Raw genomic sequence first — 20,286 nt, 5'->3', positions numbered from 1 at the left:
CATTTGCTTTTGGGTCCTTGGTCATGAAATCTTTGCCTAAGCCAATGGCTAGAAGAGTTTTTCTGATGTTATCTTCTAGAATTTTCATAGTTTCCATTCTTAGATTTAAGTCTGTGATCCATCTTGAGTTGATTTCTGTATAAGGTGAGAGATGAGGATCCAGTTTCATTCTCCTACATGTGGCTAGCCAATTATCCCAGCACCATTTGTTGAACAGGGTGTCCTTTCCCCATTTTATGTTTTTGTTTGCTTTGTCGAAAATCAGTTGCCTATACGTATTTGGGTTTATTTCTAAGTTCTCTATTCTATTCCATTGGTCTATGTGCCTATTTTTACACCAGTACCATACTTTTTTTGGTGACTATGGCATTACAGTATAGTTTAAAATCACGTAATGTGATGCCTCCAGATTTGTTCTTTTTGCTTAGTTTTGCTTTGGCTATGCAGGCTCTTTTTTGTTTCCATATGAATTGTTTTTTCTTTTCTATTTCTTTCTTTCTTTTTTTTTTTTTTTTTTTTTTTTTTTTTTTTTGAGATGGAGTCTTGCTCTGATGCCAGGCTGGAGTGCAGTGCAGTGGCATAATCTCGGCTCACCGCAACCTCTGCCTCCTGCATTCAAGTGATTCTCCTGCCTCAGCCTCCAAGTAGCTGGGACTACAGGTGTGCACCACCACACCCAGCTAATTTTGTATTTTTAGTAGAGACAGGGTTTCACCATGTTGGCCAGGATGGTCTCGATCTCTTGACCTTGTGATCCACCCACCTCGGCCTCCCAAAGTTCTGGTATTACATTACTCTTTTATTGTTTATTTGTTTTGTTTTGAGACAGAGCCTTGCTGTGTCACCCAGGCTGGAGTGCAGTGGCGTGATCTCAACTCACTGTATCCTCCACCTCCTGGGTTCAAGTGATTCTTGTGTCTCGGCCTCCTAAGTAGCTGGGAAGCTGGAATCACAGGTGTGCGCCACCATGCCCAGCTAATTGTTGTATTTTTAATAGAGATGGGGTTTCACCATGTTTGGCCAGGCTGGTCTCTAACCTGACCTCAGGTGATCCGCTCACCTCAGGCTCCCAAAGTGCTGGGATTACAGGCATAAGCCACAAAGCCCAGCCTAGGATTGTTTTTTTTTTCCAGTTCTATAAAGAATGATGGTAGCATTTTGATGGGAATTGCGTTGAATTGTAGACTGCAGAGCCCATATTTTTGTTACCATACCACACCTTCTCCCTCATGAATCCACTATTTACAGATGGGAGATGACTGTCATCCATCAATGAGTTGGAAGGTATTATCTGGCCCAATCTTTAAAATTTTTTAAAAATTTATTTCATTTTTTCTTTTTTTTCAAGCTTAAGCTATTAAAGGAATAGCTCAATCTTAAAAATATAAATCTGTGCATGTGTATTTTTGCTTTAGAGATTTAAAAAAAAACTGAGGCTCAGTGTGAAGATATTTGTTTAAGGTTATAATTTTCTGAGCAGCAAATGCAAGAACATGGTGATATCCTTAAAGCATCTGTCAAAGTATCCACCATTCATAGCGATGACTAGCAATTCCCTGCCTGACTCACATGAACATTAAAATGGCAACTTTCAGCTGGGCACAGTGGCTCACTTTTAATCCAGCACTTTGGGAGGCTGAGGCAGTTGGATCATCTGAGGTCAGGAGTTCAAGACCAGCCTGGCCAACATGGTGAAACCCCATCTCCACTAAAAATACAGAAAAAAAAAATTAGTTGGGTGTGGTGGTGGGTGCTTGTAATCTCAGCTACGTAAGAGACTGAGGCAGGAGAATCACTTGAACCTGGGAAGCAGAGGTTGCAGTGAGCTGAGACTGTGCCACTGCATTCCAGACTGGGCAACAAGAGTGAAACTCCATCTCAAAAAAATAAATAAAATAAAACAAAATAAAATGGCAGCTTTCCTAATGAGGAGACTCTTCTTTTAAAGAGGGCTTGGTGGCATGTTCTCAGTATTTTCCCGGTATCTCTTCAGGTACCCTCTCAGGTCTTCCTCTGGAGGTATATTAACTTCCTTTCCACCTTTAAAAACAGTCATCCACAGATTAGGGCAGTTTTATCTTCTAGTGTCATATAATTGGGTTGCTTTTTATCTTCTAGTGTCACATAATTGGGTTGCTTTCCTTGTTTCTGTTTTTTTTAGACACAGTCTTGCTCTGTCATCCAGGCTGGAGTGCAATGGCATGATCTCAGCTCATTGCAACCTCTGCTTCCTGGGTTCAAGCAATTCTCCTGTCTCAGCCTCCTAAGCAGCTGGGATCACAGGTTCTCGTCATCATGCCTAACTAATTTTTTTGTATTTTTAGTAGAGATGGGATTTCACCATGTTGGCCAGGCTGGTCTTGAACTCCTGACCTCAGGTGATCCGCCCGCTTTGGCCTCCCCGACCTCATGCTGGGATTACAGGCATGAGCCACCACGCCTGGCTTTTTTTTTTTTTTTTCCTTTTTAAATGGAAAAAACTTAGAAGTCATCTAGCTTAATGCTTTTTTTTTTTCACCCCAGCTTGTGTGCAGTGGTGTAATCTCAGCTCACTGCAACCTCTGCTCCTGGGCTCAAGTGATCCTCCCACCTCGGCCTCCTGAGCAGCTAGGACTATAGGCACCCACCACTGCACGTGGCTAATTTTTGTATTTTTAGTAGCGATGGGGTTTTGCCATGCTACACAGGCTGGTCTTGGAACTCCTAGGCTCAAGTGATCCCCCAACCTCAGCCTCCCAAAGTGTTGGGATTACAGGCGTGAGCCATGGCAACCAGCCAATGCTCTTATGTTAATATAACATTGGGATATTTAATAGTTTATCCATAAGGTAAAAAGAAAATTTGGGAAATATATAAAAACACATCAATAAAGACTGTTAGATTCTGGAACCAGTGGCTCTTACTGTGGTTGAGCCATAGTCCTCATGAAAAACTGGCGACAGCCATAGACTGTCTTCCTAGAAGAAAAATGCCATAAGCACGGATACACAAAAAACATTCTACAGTTTCAGAAAGTATATTGTACTTTGACCCTTTGAAACCTTTTCACAAACTCTTAGTTGAGAATTTTTGTTTGTTTGAAACTCTGTCTGATGTAGCATCTGCATCTTCTCCGTGTTTCTTAAGTTTCTTACTAACCAGATTCAATAAAGTAACTGGTGTCTACACAAAAACAGGTATTTTCAAATATTTAATATGATTTTTTTCTAGCCAGGATTTCAACACAGAAAGAAAAAAAATATCAATATTTTTGACCAATGAGTGGAGAGAGAGGACTGTAAATGAGTGGAAAGGGTGGGTGGCAAAAGGCCTCTGAATTATGAATTCTTGAAAATTTTTTAGCATTCTTAAAATCTTATTTTCTGCTTTCATGTATGTACTATATTTAAAATTAGGCTAACCCATCATTAGTGAAATGTTCTCCTATAACAATAAAAATTATTTGTACTTCAATTACAGCATTTATTTAAATAACCTTACATTGTAATTGCATAGTCCCTATGTAAATAGTAGCTCTAAAATACATTAAAATTATTCTCTTAAAATAGAAAAGCAGGCCAGGTGTGGTGGCTGATAACTGTAATCCCAGCACTTTGGGATGCTAAACAGGAGCATCACTTGAGTCCAAAAGTTGGAGACCAGTCTGGGCAACAGAGCAAGGTCCTGTCCCTAATAACGGCATCAAAAACCTCCAAACAAACAAAATAAGTCTATATTCCTTTTCCAATTTGGTTACACCAAAAGTAATCCCAGGCTACTACACATATCTGGAGAATAATCCCTTGGCTAATACTGTTGTAGAGGGCATGCTCTATCCCTACCAATCCCGAAGCTCACTTCTAGATAGCTCCTTCATCCGGCTCACCAGCTACCTTTTCATTAACTTCTATTTGTCCTGCTACTTTCCAGCCCTGATGCTGTCCTCATTAATTCAATCTGTCATTCAATAAAAATTGAGCAAGTGATTTCTATGTGCCAGGTACTGTTATAGGTGATGAATGAGTAGATCAAGTTCCCAAATTTATGGGAAGTTACATTCTTGTAGGAGAGAAAGACAATTTAACAAAAAAGTTGGCAAATACATATAATTTCAGGTAGTAATAAGCATCACTATGAAAACATAAAGCAGAGTAAGAGGCTAGAGTGAAAGCAGTGGCCAAAGGTAGACAGTAAAGGGAAAGCCCTGTAACAGGAACAAGCATGGCATGTTCAAGAGCCCCTATCACAAATATCCCCACCTCAGCCTCCCTGAAATACACCAGCCTCTAATCTCTAGAAGCCAACCACCAGGGCTCTTCTCCCTGCTTCCTGATTCCCATACCCCTACTTCCTCCAGCCCACGTCAAATTCCTTTTCTCCCTTTGTGGTCTGCTACAAAATTTGAACCAGTATGTTTCTTTTTCTGTTCTTTTTTTGAGATGGAGTTTCACACTGTCGCCCAGGCTGGAGTGCAGTGGTGCAATCTTTGCTCACTGCAACCTCTACTTCCCAGGTTCAAGAGATGCTCCTGCCTCAGCCTCCCAAGTAGCTGGAATTACAGGTGCCTGCCAGCAAGCTCGTCTACTTTTTGTATTTTCAGCAGAGACAGTGTTTCGACATGTTGGCCAGGCTAGTTTCAAACTCCTCACCTTCAGTGATCCACCTGCCTCGGTCTCCCAAAATGCTGGGATTATAGGCATGAGCCATAGCACCTTGACTGAAACGTATGTTTCTTTATGACACTGCTAGTTTTGCCATGAAGGGGGAGATAGGAAGATGAAAAGACAATCCTTCCTAATGTCTGCACCATGTGTAGGAAAGAGGCAGATTCATTTATGTAGAGAAGAGGGTAGAGTGAGAAGAAAGCAGAGAGGCTGAATAGTATGGAAGAGGAGAGACGAGAGGAAGTGTTCTTTCTAAATTGCTAGTTGAAATCTGGGATCCATTTTAGCAGGTAAACTACATATGAGAAAAACTACATATAAGAATTTTAGTTTAGTGATTGTCACATTAAACATTTACATAACATGAATTCAAAATTCATAAATGAAACATATTTTAATGTTTAACATTAATGGGGACTGCCTCTATTGTATATACTTAGTACCACCATTTTCTTGTAAATAATGGGAAAAAATTTCAGTTAAGGTCGACAAAACTATTACAAAATTTGGATCAATATGTTTCATTATGACATAAGACAAAAATTTGTTTTTAAATAAAATGGGATCTTGTAATGTTGCCCAGGCTAGTTGCAAACTCCTGGCTCAAGTCATTGCAACTCAGCCTCCAGAGTAGCTGGGATTAAAGGCATGTGTCACTGTGCCCAGCCAGACACATTTTTAAGCCAGAAAACAGAAGAAAGAAAATTCTTTATGGAGGTTTTGAAGAAATAACACCTTTAAAAGTATTCGTACTATTGTCTGGTACTGAAATATAATAGTGAGGCTAAAAATTTTTCAAAAACATTTCAAAATATAGTAAGAATATGACCATGTTTTAGTAATGCTACTGCTACTCCTGGGTGTTTTATTTCATTTTGAGACAGGGTCTCTTGACTCTATCACCCAGGCTGGAGTGCAATGGCACGATCACAGCTTACTGCAGCCTCAACCTCAAAGGCTCAATTGACCCTCTCACCTCAGCCTTCCTAGTAGCTGGGACCACAGTTGTGTGCCACAACGCCTGGCTAATATATATATATATATTAGCCAGATATATATATATATATATATATATATATATATATATATATATATATACTTTTTTTTTTTTGTATAGACAGGGTTTTGCTATGTTACCCAGGCTGGTCTCAAACTCCTAGGCTCAAGTGATCCACCCACATCAGCCTTCCAAAGTGCTGGGATTACAAACGTGAGCCACTGTGCCCAGCGAACAAATAGTTTTAAGTCTGTTTCCTATTCTTTCATGGGTATGGGGAGTCAGCATTTCCTTAAACTTTGCACATTATACTTAGTAAATGATTTACTAAGTGAATGATTTGCTTTTTTGCTTGACACAAATAGCTTAGTAATAAATGTGCCCAGGCAAAATGCCAGAGATACTTTGAAGAGCTCAGAGTGATACTCCAGTAGAAACCAGACCAGTTGTTCTGCCCACACTTTTAATAATGATTTGGTTTGCAAAACTGATTTGGCAAGAGTTTTCAGTACCACTGTTTTGTTATCACAGTGTAAACAGAAAGGTTAACATTAGCATAAATGGTTTTTAAAGAAAAAAATAGCAAAAAGATGGTAAAACTTACTGCAAAAATTTTCACCTGTTTTTGCAACTTGTAGGCATTGGGCTGTGATGCCATAGCCACAAAAGTAAGTAGCCGTCATAATTCTTCTCTAATGTTTGGTGACAACAATCTTAGATACAGTTATATTGCTTCAAGTGCTTCTGCTTTTTTCTTTTTCTGTTATATGAGTTACAAAGAAAACAAAGCATGGGATAAAAAATGGAGAGTATAGTAAGTATTTACTTAGTAGTCAATTAAAATGCTATAATGTTATATTGGTTTACAAGTTCTTTTCTACACTTAAAATTTTTTATTATGGAATAAACACATAGGAAATTATCTATATAATTCTATGTAATATCCAATGTAACTATATCTAGAATTATCAAACAGTATTGTGTTTTTAACCTGAAATTATATGGCCACTTACATAGCTAAAAAATGACATATTATGTCACTCAATTTTTATTTTGCTAAAGGTCACCAAATTAATAACTCAGAAGTTAGTATTTCTAGGTACCTCAGTTCTTAAATCCTTGTACTATATCATATTTCTTAGAATGTCCCTGTGATATCCCTGTGATGTACTGTCTTAGATTTACGCCCTATACTATATTAGTTACATTTGATAATACAATTTAAAAGGTAGGCAATAATAGTGACTAAAAAAAAAAGACTCCTTGAAGTACCTTAACATCATAGAAGAAAAATATTAAAATGTAATACTCATATAGTATACACAATTTTCTACTTCAACTTGTACACTTCATTACACCGAAAATTAAAGTATAAACATTCTGTCTTACCTAAAAGTTCAATAATTCCTGAATGAATATCAAGATACTCATCAGTTAATAGGCACTCTCTCTCTTGTGTATAGTATTTTGCTATGACATCAAAGAGTATCTTCTTCTGAATGTTCAATCTTGTCTCTTCATTTCTGTTTTGCATTAACTGCTGACTAGCTGCAACTATCAACTGGTCAGGGAAATACTACTCCAAGCATTCAATTGCTGCATTAAGCCAGTTATCAATCCTGGAGGGAAAATGCAAACCAAAATAAATCAATGGTTAACATTTCCATTTAACTACATGCACTGTCAGATAAAACATGATAAAATTTGGCTAATTTAAGCTAGATAAATCTAAAGAAGAAATTATTTTTTGAGAGAAGCATTCCAATACATTTCACTGGATGAGTGAAGGACTATATGAGAATGGCTGTATTCCTTACTGAACACCACCACACACCTTTATGGACCTTTATTTTCACAAAGTTAAAATAATTTTTAGCGAATACTTTATTATTTATTTCTAATTTTGTTGGCAGTTCTCTTCCCTTTTCCTGCTCCAATGAGATGCATATGGTTCTATTATTATTTGAAAATAATATACCAAATATTTCCCCAACCTAGATGTAATGTTTACCTCACCACACATTGTTTTACTTTTCTTATTTGCCCACCCCAATAAGATAAGAAATTTAAGGTCCTGTCACTACCCCGCCGTCCAGTGACTCTTTTGGAAGGCCTTTATTTCTCCGTTTTCCATATCTGCTGCCCTCCCAACCCCTAGGTTTTGCGAAGAGAGATTAGAATTTATTATAATTTCCCTTAATAGTATGTCCCCTTTTTTGACTTTTTTTTTTTTTCCCTGAGATAGGGTCTTGTTCTGTTGCCCAGGCTGGAGTGCAGTGGCATGATCTTGGCTCACTACAAACTCCGCCTCCTGGGCTAAAAAGCAATCCTCTCACTTTAGCCCCCCAGGTAGCTGGGACTATAGGTGTGTACCATCACATCTGGCTAATTTTTGTATTTTTTATAGAGACAGGGTTTTGCTACGGTTGCTCAGGCTGGTCTTAAACTTCCAGACTCAAGTGATCCACCAGCCTTGGGCTTCCAAAGTGTTAGGATTTTAGGTGTGGACCCCTGTGCCTGGCCTGAATTCTTCACAATCCTCAAATATCTTTCCTGACTCATTCACTCTGCCTTTCCTCCCTCCTTCCCTCCATCCCTTCCTTCCTCTCTTCCTCCCTTCCTTCCTTGAGACAGGTTCTTTCTATGTCACCCAGCTAGAGTGCAGTGACACAGTCATAGATCACTGTAACCTCCAGCTCCTGGGCTCAAGTGATCCTTTCCCCTCAGCTTCTTGAGCAACTGGGACTACAGACATGTGCTGTCATGCCTAGCTAATTTTTATTTATTTATTTTTTAAGAGACAGGGTCTCACTATGTTTCCCATGCTTGTCTTGAATTCCTAGCCTAAAGCAATTTTCTCACCTTAGCATCCCAAGTTGCTGGGATGACAGGCCCTTTGGCCCTTCTTTCCTTTTTTTTCTCCTGACAGATGCCTAATATACATCTTGCCTAATATGTGTGATTTATTATCTTCTAGATCTTAGTATTGCAGATGAAAAGACTAATGACAGTTTGATTGCTTTTCTCTTACAGAAAACCTGCTCTTTCTGCCTTTTTAAAGGCAGACCAGCTGCTGTGAGTTTCCTGCAGAGGCACCTGCAGAAATTCTGTTTCTTTTTTGGTGTCCCTATACTTTCCCTGACTCAAGGGTAGGAAGACAGCCCTTTGTTTGGGTCTTTCTTGGCCTATTGTGAATAAGAGAAATCTGCCACGTGCAAACAGGACCACAGTTGACTAAGAGGGTCCAGAGGTCTCTGATCACTAACTTCTTCACAAGATGTGAATTTTGCTGGTCCTCAGCCTTGGTGTCCAACCTTCTTGTTTGGCTTACATGGGAGGAAGCACTGTATCAGTTCTCTCTGCTGGAATCCCAACAGTACTCAAGGTCAAATACCTATAGTTTCCAGCAGCTGCTTTACTCAGAAGTGAGAAATAGCTTCGAGTTGGGAATAAAAGGGAAAGGAGCCTCATTCAGGGTTCCCTGAATCTATTATCTACAAATTAGGCTGATTTTATGATAGGGCTAATTTCTTTGGACTATAATTTTTTCTTTCATGTATATCGTGTGGACTATGTATTCTTTTAGGTCAGGGAAAAATAAGCTGGTAGAAACTGGGATGGTTATATTATTTAGGGTCATAAAATGGAAATGACAGAATTTTGGATGGTGTAGGGAGAAGACAATTGACATATAAATGAATTCATATGAACCAAACCACTCTGACTTCCAATGATCTTCTTATAGGTCATGACCAATGGCTTTCTTTGTTAGATCAAGTGAGAATTTATAGTGATAATTTATAAAAGAGAGATGGTATCAGCTTATGATGTGAATATTTGCTCACATCTTAAAATACAAAGGGCAAATATGTGAAAAAATTGTTTAATTATAAATTATTTGACAATAAAAATGGTCACTTACTCGGGTAGACATAAGCTTGGAATAAGTTCTCTGTCTAGGCAAGTGTTAGTGATAACAAGATTTTCCTCTTTGTTTAATTGAAGATAGTGTGTTTTAACCGGAGGCTCCAAAACATTTTCCAAGAATGGAAGGTGAATCAATTGAAGAATACATAATAATGTTTGTTCTTTCCAAACATCTTGTATAACTTAAAAAGGAAAGTAATGCAATGATCAAGATTGGTAAGTAAAACATACACATTCAATCGATATTATAAAATCTTTCTATTTCTAAATAATACAAAAGCAAAATTATGCTGGGCGAGGTGGCTCAGGCCTGTAATCCCAGCCCTTTGAAAGGCTGAGGTGGGTGGGTCACCTGAGGTCAGGAGTTTGAGACCAGCCTGGCCAACATGGTAAAACCCCATCTCTACTAAAAATGCAAAAATTAGCTGGGTGTGGTGGTGCACGCTTGTAATCCCACCTACTCGGGAGGCTGGGGCAGGGGAATCACTTGAACCTAGGAGGTGGAGGTTGCAGTAAGCTGAGATCGCCCCACTGAACTCCAGCCTGGGCAACAGAGCAAGACTCCATCTCAAAAAAAAAGAAAAAAGCAAAACAAGTTCAGTAGTGATATGATGGGTTAATTTAATGCTTACATAATTTACATTTGTTATATTATAATTTTTCAAGATTAATCTTAAACCTCAGAGTTATGAGCCATATTAATTTTATTTTCTGTTATGCTGATTATAAAGATATGTTATCTATCTCTTAAGATCAACATTAGGTTAATTCCAAATATAATAAAAATTACTAGTCATGCTTATAACTTCTATTACACATCTAAGAGAATATGAGATTACTAATTATTTATTGATAGCACCACAGACCATTGTAGTTCATTGTTTTTAAACTAAAATGCAGTATTAGGTTAATTATCTTGAGTTTCCAGTCATTCCTGTTACATTTTTCATCACCCTAACCATCAGATCATAATTAATGTCTTGTTTTTTCCTTTATTTTTATTATTAATTTATTTATTTGAGACAAGAGTCTCACTCTGCCCACGCTGAAGTGCAGTGGTGCAATCTCAGTTCATTGCAATGTCCACCTCCCCTGCTGAAGTGATTCTCCTGCCTCAGCCTCTTGAGTAGCTCTTGTAGCTAGTAGCTACAAGCATGCACCACCACGCTGGACTAATTTTTGTGTTTTTAGTAGAGATAGGGTTTCACCAAATTGGCCAGGCTGGTCTCGAACTCCTAACCTCAAGTGATCTGCCAGCCTTGGCCTCCCAAAGTGCTGGGATTACAGGTATGAGCCACCGCAGCTGGCCTGTTTTTATTTTGTAAGACTAGTCAAGTGAAGCAGTGGGACTGGAGAAGGAAAAAAGAAGTCTGTAACTGGCTGTGATCAATTAGTTGTAAACACTATCGCACTCTTACCAGCCTGGTTTTCCTTTAATTTAACAGAATTACAAAAGAAACAGTTATCATATTAAGTCTCTTGCAGAGCTCCCAAGCCAGTGGCCTATGAACTAAATTTGGCCCAGAGCCACGATTTGCTTGGTTATAAAGTACTCTGAAGAAAATTAACATATAAAAATAAGAGATTTCATGTGAAATTATAAAATTGATATATAGATAGATAGGCAGACAGACAGACAGATAGATAGGGTCTTGTTCTGTCATCCAGGCTGAAGAGCCATAACATGATCATAGTTCACTGCAGACTCAAACTCCTGTTCTAAGTGCCAGGGACATAAGGTAACCAAAACAAGCAAACATAAAACAAAAACAGGATGCCACACAAAAGGAAATTCTGAGAACATAAAAGTGCTTTTAGGAAAAAGTAAAAAAAGAAGAAAAAAATGAAAAGTGCTTTTAGGTATCAATAAGAAAATTGGAGGATAAATCTGAAGATACTTCCTAGTAGGTAAAACAAACCAAAAACAAACAAAAAAAACCCCAAAAATATTAACAATAAGAGAGAAAAATATATGTAAATTAGAGAACTAGTTAAGAAGGCCCAGTATCTGAATAAGAGATTGGAATTAGAACAGAAAAGATAGAGTTAGGGAGAAATGGGGAAAATCTCTGATGAAATTAAAAAAAAATTATAGATTGCAACAGCCCAGTAAGTGAAAATAGATTGACCTCAAAGCATATTACTTTGGAATTTCAGAAAGCAGTCAGGCACAGTAGCTCATGCCTGTAATCCCAGCACTTTGGGAGGTCAAGGTGGGCAGATCACCTGAGGTTGGAAGTTCGAGACCAGCCTGAGTAACATGGAGGACCTCCATCTTTACCAAAAATACAACAATTAGCCAGTGTGGTGGTGCATGCCTGTTAGTCCCAGCTACTAAGCAGGCTGAGGCAGGAGAATTGCTTGAACTTGGGAGGCGGAGGTTGCAGTGAGCCGAGATCACGCCACTGCACTCCAGCCTGGGCAACAACAAGAATGAAACTCCCCATCTCAAAAAAAAAAAAAGAATTTCTGGGACAAAGAGAAGACTCTAAGTTTTGGAATAGAGATGGGGAACAAATCAGATACATAGTATCATTCATCAGAAAGGCTTTAGTCTTTTTTTTCTTCATAGCCAACTGCAAGGCTTCAGTCTTCGCAACACCAACAAAAGAAGCTAGAAGGCAATGGGGAAAAATATCTTTAAAATTATTTGACAAATTATTTCCAGCCTAGAATTCTGTCAATCAAATAAGAGGCTAGAATAAAGAAAATTTCAGAAATACAAACAAAAAAATTTTCTCAGACCAGGTGTGGTGGTTCATGCCTGTAATCCCAGCACTTTGGGAGATTATGGTGGACAGACTGCTTGAGGCCAAGAGTTTGAGACCAGCCTGGCCAACATGGTGAAACCCTGTCTCTACCAAAAATACAAAAATTAGCCAGGTGTGTTGGTGTGCGCCTGTAATCCCAGCCACTTGGGAGGCTGAGGCATGAGAATTGCTTGAACCCAGGAGGTGGAGGTTGTAGTGAGATGAGATCACGCCCTTGCACTCCAGCCTAGGCAACAGAGCAAAATTCTGTCTGAAAAAAAAAAAAATTTATATATATATATATATATATAAATATAATCTCCCTTGTACCCTTTCTCAGGAAACTGCTAGAAAATGTGTGCCACTAAAATGAGCAGTAAACAAGAAAAGGCACAGAAGACAGGACGTAGGAGACATAAGAGAGAGGCAAAGGTAATCCCCATGATCATGGTGAAGGGAGATCCCAGGATGACAACCATGCACTAGGCATAGAGGGCAGCCAGCCCATGATTGAGACGTGAGAAATCTTGTGAAGGGGATTTCTCTAAGAAGATGAAATTGATAAAATACCTGATACACCTGAGCATCCCAGCAGGTGATTTGGATAAGTGTTGGAGTGTTTGTAGGTGAAAATGTATATGACTGTAAAAAACTAAGGAAAACAGACAACAAAAACGTATTTGCTCTAAAGAAAACAAAATGTTGTAAAGAAAAAGGAATAATATACATTTTTGGTTTTAGCAACAGATGGTTTATTATATATCTCAACTCTAAAAAGTGCTTATGGCCAAAATAATGTAAGCATGCTGTATTGCTCTAATCAAAGTAATCTAATTATATTAAAAGATAAGAGCATGAGGAAGTATTTGTAAGATAGATGCAAGGAGGGAAAGATACATAAATCCTTTTAGAAAATTAATGGATGTGCCTAAAGCTGAAAAATCATAAAGTAACCATATAAGCATGCTATTTATAGATATTAGTTGTAAATGGCTGTGTCTGGGGAGGAGAGAATGAAAGGGTAGGGAACTGCAATTTTTTTTTGTAACAAACTGGTACAGCTATTTAAAAGGTTATATTATGTGCCTGTATAACAAAGATAAGGATAATACTTTTAAAAACCCCATTAGAGTGCCAGCTTTCATTCCCTCCCATGTCTTTTTTTAAAAAAAAACCAAAACAGAGAAAAACGTGATTCTTCTGATTTGGTTTCCCTAACCATAAAATGCTGTTCAGGAAGCTAAGGTGGGCGGATCACTTGGGCTGGGGAGGTCAAGGCTGCAGTGAGCTGTGACCACGCCATTGCAATCCAGTCTGGGCAACAGAGTGAGACCTTGTCTCAATTAAAAACCAAAACAGTTAGCCAGGTGCAGTGGCTCCCACCTGTAGTCCCAGAACTTTGCAAGGCCGAGGTGGGGAGTTTGAGACCAGCCTGACCAACATGGAGAAACTCTGTCTCTACTAAAAATACAAAATAGCTGGGCCTGGTGGTATATGCCTGTAATCCCAGCTACTTGGGAAGCTGAGGCAGGAGAATCATTTGAACCCAGGAGGCAGAGGTTACGATGAGCCAAGATTGTGCCATCGCACTCCAGCCTGGACAACAAGAGCGAAACTCTGTCTCAAAAAAAAAAAAAGCAAGTTTTATTCTTCACTTTACAGGCTACTGTGAGATCATGGATAATAAATACAAAATTCATAATAAACTGCTTAGCACAGAGAAGGGTCCAATACAAGTTGAAAATTATTATTATTACCTATGATTTTTTTTTTTTTTTGAGATGGAGTTTCGCTCTTGTTGCCTAGGCCCGAGTGCAATAGTGCAATCTCCGCTTACCACAAACTCTGCCTCTGGGGTTCAAGCAATTCCTGTGCCTCAGCCTCCCAAGTAGCGGGGATTATAGGCATGCACCGCAACATCTGGGTAATTTTTGTATTTTTAGTAGAGATGGGGTTTCATCATGTTGGCCAGGCTGGTCTTGAACTCCGGACCTCAGGTGATTCACCTGCCTTGGCCTCCTGAAGTGCTGGGATTACAGGTGTGAGCCACTGTGCCCTGGCCTTTACTGACAAATTATATCCACTTTTAGTTAGGAATTTCTAGAGGTACCTCATGACCTCAAGGAAAAATAATGGGAAATGTTATTTTTTCATTTGTAATAAATAAAAACTGTACTTTTGGGGAGCCCTTCTGCTTGTCCTCTAAATATCAGTCTTCCTCAGAGTTCTTTTACACCCAGGCATGGTGTAAGAGAACTCATCTCTACTAATAATACAAAAAAAAAAGTTAGCTGTGCCTGGTGGCAGGTTCCTGTAGTACCGGCTGAGGCACAAGAATCGATTGAACCAGAGAGATGGAGGTTGCAATGAGCCGAGATCACACCACTGCACTTCCGCCTGGGTGACAGAGTGAAACTGTGTCTCAATGGCCGGCCGCAGTGGCTCATGCCTGTAATCCCAGCACTTTGGGAGGCCAAGGCGGGCCGATCACTTGAGTCGAGAGTTCAAGACCAGCTTGACCAACATGGTGAACACTTGTGTCTACTAAAATACCAAAATTAGCCAGGTGTGGTGATAAGTGCCTGTAGTCCCAGCTACTCAAGAGGCTGAGGCAGAAGAATAGCTTGAAACTGGGAGGCAGAGGTTGAAGCGAGGTGAGATTACGCCACTGCACTCCAGCCTGGGCGACAAGCAAAACTCTGTCTCAAAAATAAAATAAATAAATAAATAAAAGAGTTTTCTTCTAGTTCCTCTTCTCATTCCACACCCTTTCTTTGGGCACCCTGTATTTCCCTTAACATGCCAATGTTAACTATTGCTGATAAATCATACTCCTCCAGTGTGCAAGTCTGGCTAGTCTTGCTTCCGTCACAGTTTGACCAAATGGAGTAAAGGGCCATTAATGAATTTTGTATATATCTCTCCTAACTACCCTGGCTATGGAGCTCTTTTTTTTTCTGCCATTAGTGGCATTTTAAGAAGAAAAACACAAGGGGCTCTTTTCTTCTGCCATTAGTGACATTTTAAGGAGAAAAACACAAGTAGAGGAAGAAAAATAGTAAAGAGGAGTGGTGCAACAGGTAATCGAGCTAGTTTGTTCTGAGAAAGGGAAGGAGCAGGAAGATGTTTGGGAGGAGTTTATACAATGGACAAAGGATACACTCATAAGAAGATGGTCTTACAGTACAAATATTAAAGACTGCGGTGAGTCTGTATGTTTTCTCTTGTGGTACAGACTATATCACTTCCAGTTAATCTGGTCAAGGTCATTGTAAAAAATGAATTAAGTGTCACTAGATATTGCCTCACCTGCTGTATCTGATGTAATTGCTGTCCAGAAGAAAACTCTTACAGGGAAGAGAAGCAGGGAGTCAACAAACTTATACACTACCTAAATCACATTTAAAACTCAGTTCTTGGAAACAGTAAAAATATTAGTGGTTGCCTGGGGTTAGAGAGAAGGGAGGAATGGGTAGGTGAAGGACAGAGAATTTTTAGGGCAGTGAAACTATTCTTTATCATACTATAATGGCAGATATATCTCATCAAAAATTCGTATAAATCCATAGAATGTATAACACCAAGACTGAGCCTTAATGTAAACCATGGGCTTTGGGTGATAATGATGTATTAATGTAGATGCATTGATTATAACAAATGTACCACTTGGGAGCAGGATGTTGATAATGGGGAAGGTTGTGTGTGAGTGGAGACAAGGGGTATGTGGGAACTGTACTTTCTGCTCTATTTTGCTGTGCACTTGAAACTGCTAGCAAGAACCTATTTTTTTAAAAGTTAGCTCTTCCTTACCAAGTTATGAAAAAAATAATGAAAATAAATTACCTTCTTTTGAAAGCCAGAGAAAAGGTTTCTGAACTGTGATATTTGGACATAAAGCTGGATTCCCATCTATTGTATGAATAAGTTCCTCAGTTCTTTCCTCACCAATCTCTTGTGCTAGATGATTTGAAATCATTTCATATTCTGGTCTGTTAAAAAATAATACATGACTCTTTTCATTATATACAAGACCAAAATTTCAAATACACATTTAAATTAATGTATTAAAATTTATTCATACATTCTCTATTTCCAAAAAGGATTTCAGGCAGCTTACAATAAAAGATGCAAATAATTCATTTAATAGACTATCACCAAAAGAGGATAAATTAGAATTCTAAATAAAGAAAAAAAGCATATGTGCTAATTCTAAGGTTAACATAGTTGCTATCATAGAATAGAAAATTTTTGCTCTGAGTTTCCAGAAAACCTTGGCTTTTAGTGTGTTGGCTAAGTCATTTTTCAAAATTAGAAAGCATATCAATTCCTTAGAAAACATAGTTTTTTCTGGTATAAATTCTGAAAAATTTATTTGATAATATCTTCAACAACTAAGCAAAACAGAAAACAAAAACTTATTTGCTCTAAGGAAAACAAAATGTTGTAAAGAAAAGGAATAATTTGTATTTTTGGTTACAGCAGCAGATGCTGCTCTATTGGAAACAGTAAAAACTACTGAGCTATGATTCACATGCCATAAAATTCACCTTTTTTTTTTTTTTTTTTTTTTTAAATTTGAGACAGATTCTGTGTTGCCTAGCTGGAGTGCAGTGGCACGATCTTGGCTAACTGCAACCTCTGCCTCCCAGGTTCAAATAATTCTCATGCCTCACTCAGTCTCTTGAGTAGCTAGGACTACAGGTGGCTGACACCACACCCTGCTAACTTCTGTATTTTTAGTAGAAACATGGTTTTGCTATATTGGCCAGGCTGGCCTCAAACTCCTGATCTCAAGTGATCTGTTTGCCTCGCCTCAGCATGGGCCACCCTGCCTGGCCAAAATTCACCCTTTTAAAGAGTGTAACTCAGTGTTTTCTAGTACATTCACAAAGTTATGCAGCCATCACTATCATCTAATTCCAGATTATTGCATCATTCCAGTTTTAGAGGAAATGCATAAATGGATTAATTTTTACATGGATATTTCTTTTATTGGCTTCTGAAAAAACAAAGTAAGCATTTGAGTTTAGCTCAATATAGTTCTTCTAGGGTATAAAGAAAATGTATTACAATACCTTAGATAACACTAACCTTAAAGGTTCTTTTGCTTTTATTTCATCAGTGAACTCATTCTCAGCATCCTTTTGTCTTTTGCAACGATCATAAGATGATTTATTGCCTAGAAATCTGTAGAGACTATGGTTGGAATCTTCAAATTCCAATTCCTTTTCATTTTTGAAAAGCTTCTTCATTCCTACTAGTTCAAATACTTTGTGATTCATTAAAACTTGGCAAAGATGAACTCCTTTAAGACGAGAGATGTCATTGCTACTCAGGCATGTGTTTTTCATAAGATGACTTAAGATCACATCGACAGCATCAGAACCAGTAAAACAGTCTTTGTATGTTCTTAAATGACACCTCCTTCTTTTTATTTCCACTTGGGCCTGAAGAGAGTGAATAATACCTTCCCATAGCTGAGTAGCTTGAAAAGGACCAGAGCATCCTGAAAAAAATTAAATATACATTTCTAACAAATTTAGGTCATACAAAAATATGCGAATTTTTCCGTTGACAACCTTTAGCTTGTTAAAGGCATATCTGCTGCTAATATCCTTCTTACATGTCATCTCACATCTTACATAAACTATAGTATATTTACTAAGTTGTACCATGTTGGTCTGCCAATAAACAGAGTAAACCTAGGAACTTGCTTTACTGATGTGAAATATATTATTATGTGAACTTATATACCCTTATTACATGGTTAACTACTAGCTATACTTAATCTTCAAGAATGTTATTTTAGGGCACATTTAAAAGGAATGCAAATACGTTTGAGTATTGATTATTACAGAGTTGTGACTTCACCAAGCTCCTTGCCTTTTCTTTTTTCTTTTTTTCTTTGTGTCCTTTTGAACAAGGGCAAACTCTTCATTAGGGAGATCAAGGCAAGGAACTGAATAAACTAATGAAATTTTTTTTTTATTATTGTTTAAACCAGCTGTTTAAAAAGTTCACTGAGGCCAGGCACAGTGGCTCATGCCTTTCAACCCAGCACTTTGGGAGGCCAAGTGGGGCGCGGATCACCTAAGGTAAGGAGTTCAAGCCCAGTCTGACCAACATGGCGAGAACTTGTCTCTACTAAAAATAAAAAAAATTAGCTGAATATGGTGGCACGTACCTGTAATCCTAGTTACTCAGGAGGCTGAGGCAGGAGAATCTCTTGAACCCGGGAGGTGGAGGTTGTGGTGAGCAGGAATCGTGCCACTGCACTCCAGCCCAGGTGACAGAGCAAGACTACATCTCAAAAAAAAAAAAAAAAAAAAAAAAAAATTTGCTGAAAGATGAAACAGAGGGTCACATCCTTACTTGAGTTGAATACTTGAATATAACCCAATTATCTAAATTATAAAGCAAAACTACCAAATATTGTAGACACTGGGCTGTAAAATGTGCTTCCACTGTTGGGGGTTTAGACAAAGATGTGCCTTATCTTACTTCCATGGTCATATTGCATAATGGTAAAAAAAAGTGTGCCTTATCACATGCTGCATTTACTCTCCAAATAAGAGAAAAAAATTAAATATGGGCACGAAAAAAGAAAAAATTGCTGAGAAATAATGAAAACCTGAAAACAATAAAAATGTCCCTTACTGGCCAGGTTCAGTGGCTCATACTTGTAATCCCAGCACTTTGGGAGGCTGAAGCAGGACGACTGCCTGAGCTCAGGACTTCAAGACCAACTTGGGCAACACAGGGAGACTCTATAAAAAATACAAAAAATTAGCAGGGCACGGTGGCGTGCACCTGTAGTCCAGCTGCTCAGGAGGCTGAGGTGGGAGGATCACAAGCTGGGGAGGTCAAGGCTGCAGTGAGCTGTGACTCTGCCACTGTACTCTAGTCTGGGCAACACAGTGAGATCCTGTCTCAATTAAAAACAAAAACAGCTGGCCAGGTGCAGTGGCTCATGCCTGTAATCCCAGTACTTTGGGAGGCCAAGGCAAATGGATCACCTGAGGTCAGGAGTTCAAGACCAGGCTGGCCAACATGGCAAAACCCTGTCTCTACTAAAAATACAAAAAAAAAAAAAAAAAAAAAATTAAGCTGGTGTGGTGGCATGCACATGTGATCCCAGCTACTTGGGAAGCTGAGGCAGGAGAATTGCTTGAACCCGGGAGGTGGAGGTTGCAAGTGAGCTGAGTGAGACTTTATCTCAAAAACAAAACAAAACAAAACAAAACAAAAATCCCAGTCTACTACCTGAAAAAAACAGTTAAATAAACCATGGTATACCCTTACTATAGAATAGTTGGCAGCCATTAGAAAGAATGAAGTAGAGCTATGTTTATAGTGTGCAAGGAGCTTATTAAGTAGGGAAAAAGAAAAACCAAAAACAAAAAGTTTTTAAAAATGAGTTGAGCAGAACAACTTGTACATTATTATCTTACTTAGGTAAGGTAAACATGAATTCCCAATCTACATACAAATGTATGTAAATAAATAGAAAGATTTGGAAGGATATACTTCAAATGACTAAACTTGGGAAAGTAGGATTGTAATGTGGTTGATGAAAGAGGATGTTCTTTCTTTAACATATGTTTTTCATTTGAGACCAGTCATGTTAACATTATTTTTTATTCTATGTTTCTGAATTCTTATAATGGGCACATAAAAATTCATTGTTTAATTAATTGGAGACAGTAAAAACTACTGAGATAGAATTTACATGCCATAAAAATCACCCTTTTAAAGTGTATAATTCAGTATTTTCCAGTACATTCACAAAGTTGTGCAGCCATCACTATTATCTAATTTCAGACCATTGCATCATTCCACAAAGAAACGTATAATTCCTAGTCACTCTTCTTTGCTCTCTACCCCAGTAATTTATTTTTTATTTTTTATTTTTATTTTTATTTATTTATTTATTTACTTTGAGACGGAGTTTCGCTCTTGTTACCCAGGC

The 20,286-nt window shown here is 38.3% G+C and overlaps 1 protein-coding gene across 1 annotated transcript; it reads right to left on the bottom strand.

The window, feature by feature from the left end:
• Window positions 1-1,942: 1,942 nt before the first annotated feature.
• On the bottom strand, window positions 1,943-18,837 carry DEPDC4 (DEP domain containing 4). The gene is given in 10 exon segments (XM_074403466.1): window positions 1,943-2,032; window positions 3,085-3,162; window positions 6,045-6,168; window positions 6,258-6,394; window positions 6,963-6,970; window positions 7,030-7,259; window positions 9,563-9,740; window positions 16,161-16,306; window positions 17,409-17,823; window positions 18,819-18,837. Coding segments are annotated over 10 exon segments (1,425 nt in total).
• Between the last annotated feature and the right edge of the window lie 1,449 nt (window positions 18,838-20,286).

This window comes from Saimiri boliviensis, chromosome 7 (genome assembly GCF_048565385.1).
Source record: "Saimiri boliviensis isolate mSaiBol1 chromosome 7, mSaiBol1.pri, whole genome shotgun sequence".
NCBI classification, from domain to species: domain Eukaryota; kingdom Metazoa; phylum Chordata; class Mammalia; order Primates; family Cebidae; genus Saimiri; species Saimiri boliviensis.
The sequence above is the reverse complement of the archived record's forward strand: the minus strand, read 5'-3'. Positions and strand labels throughout refer to the sequence as shown.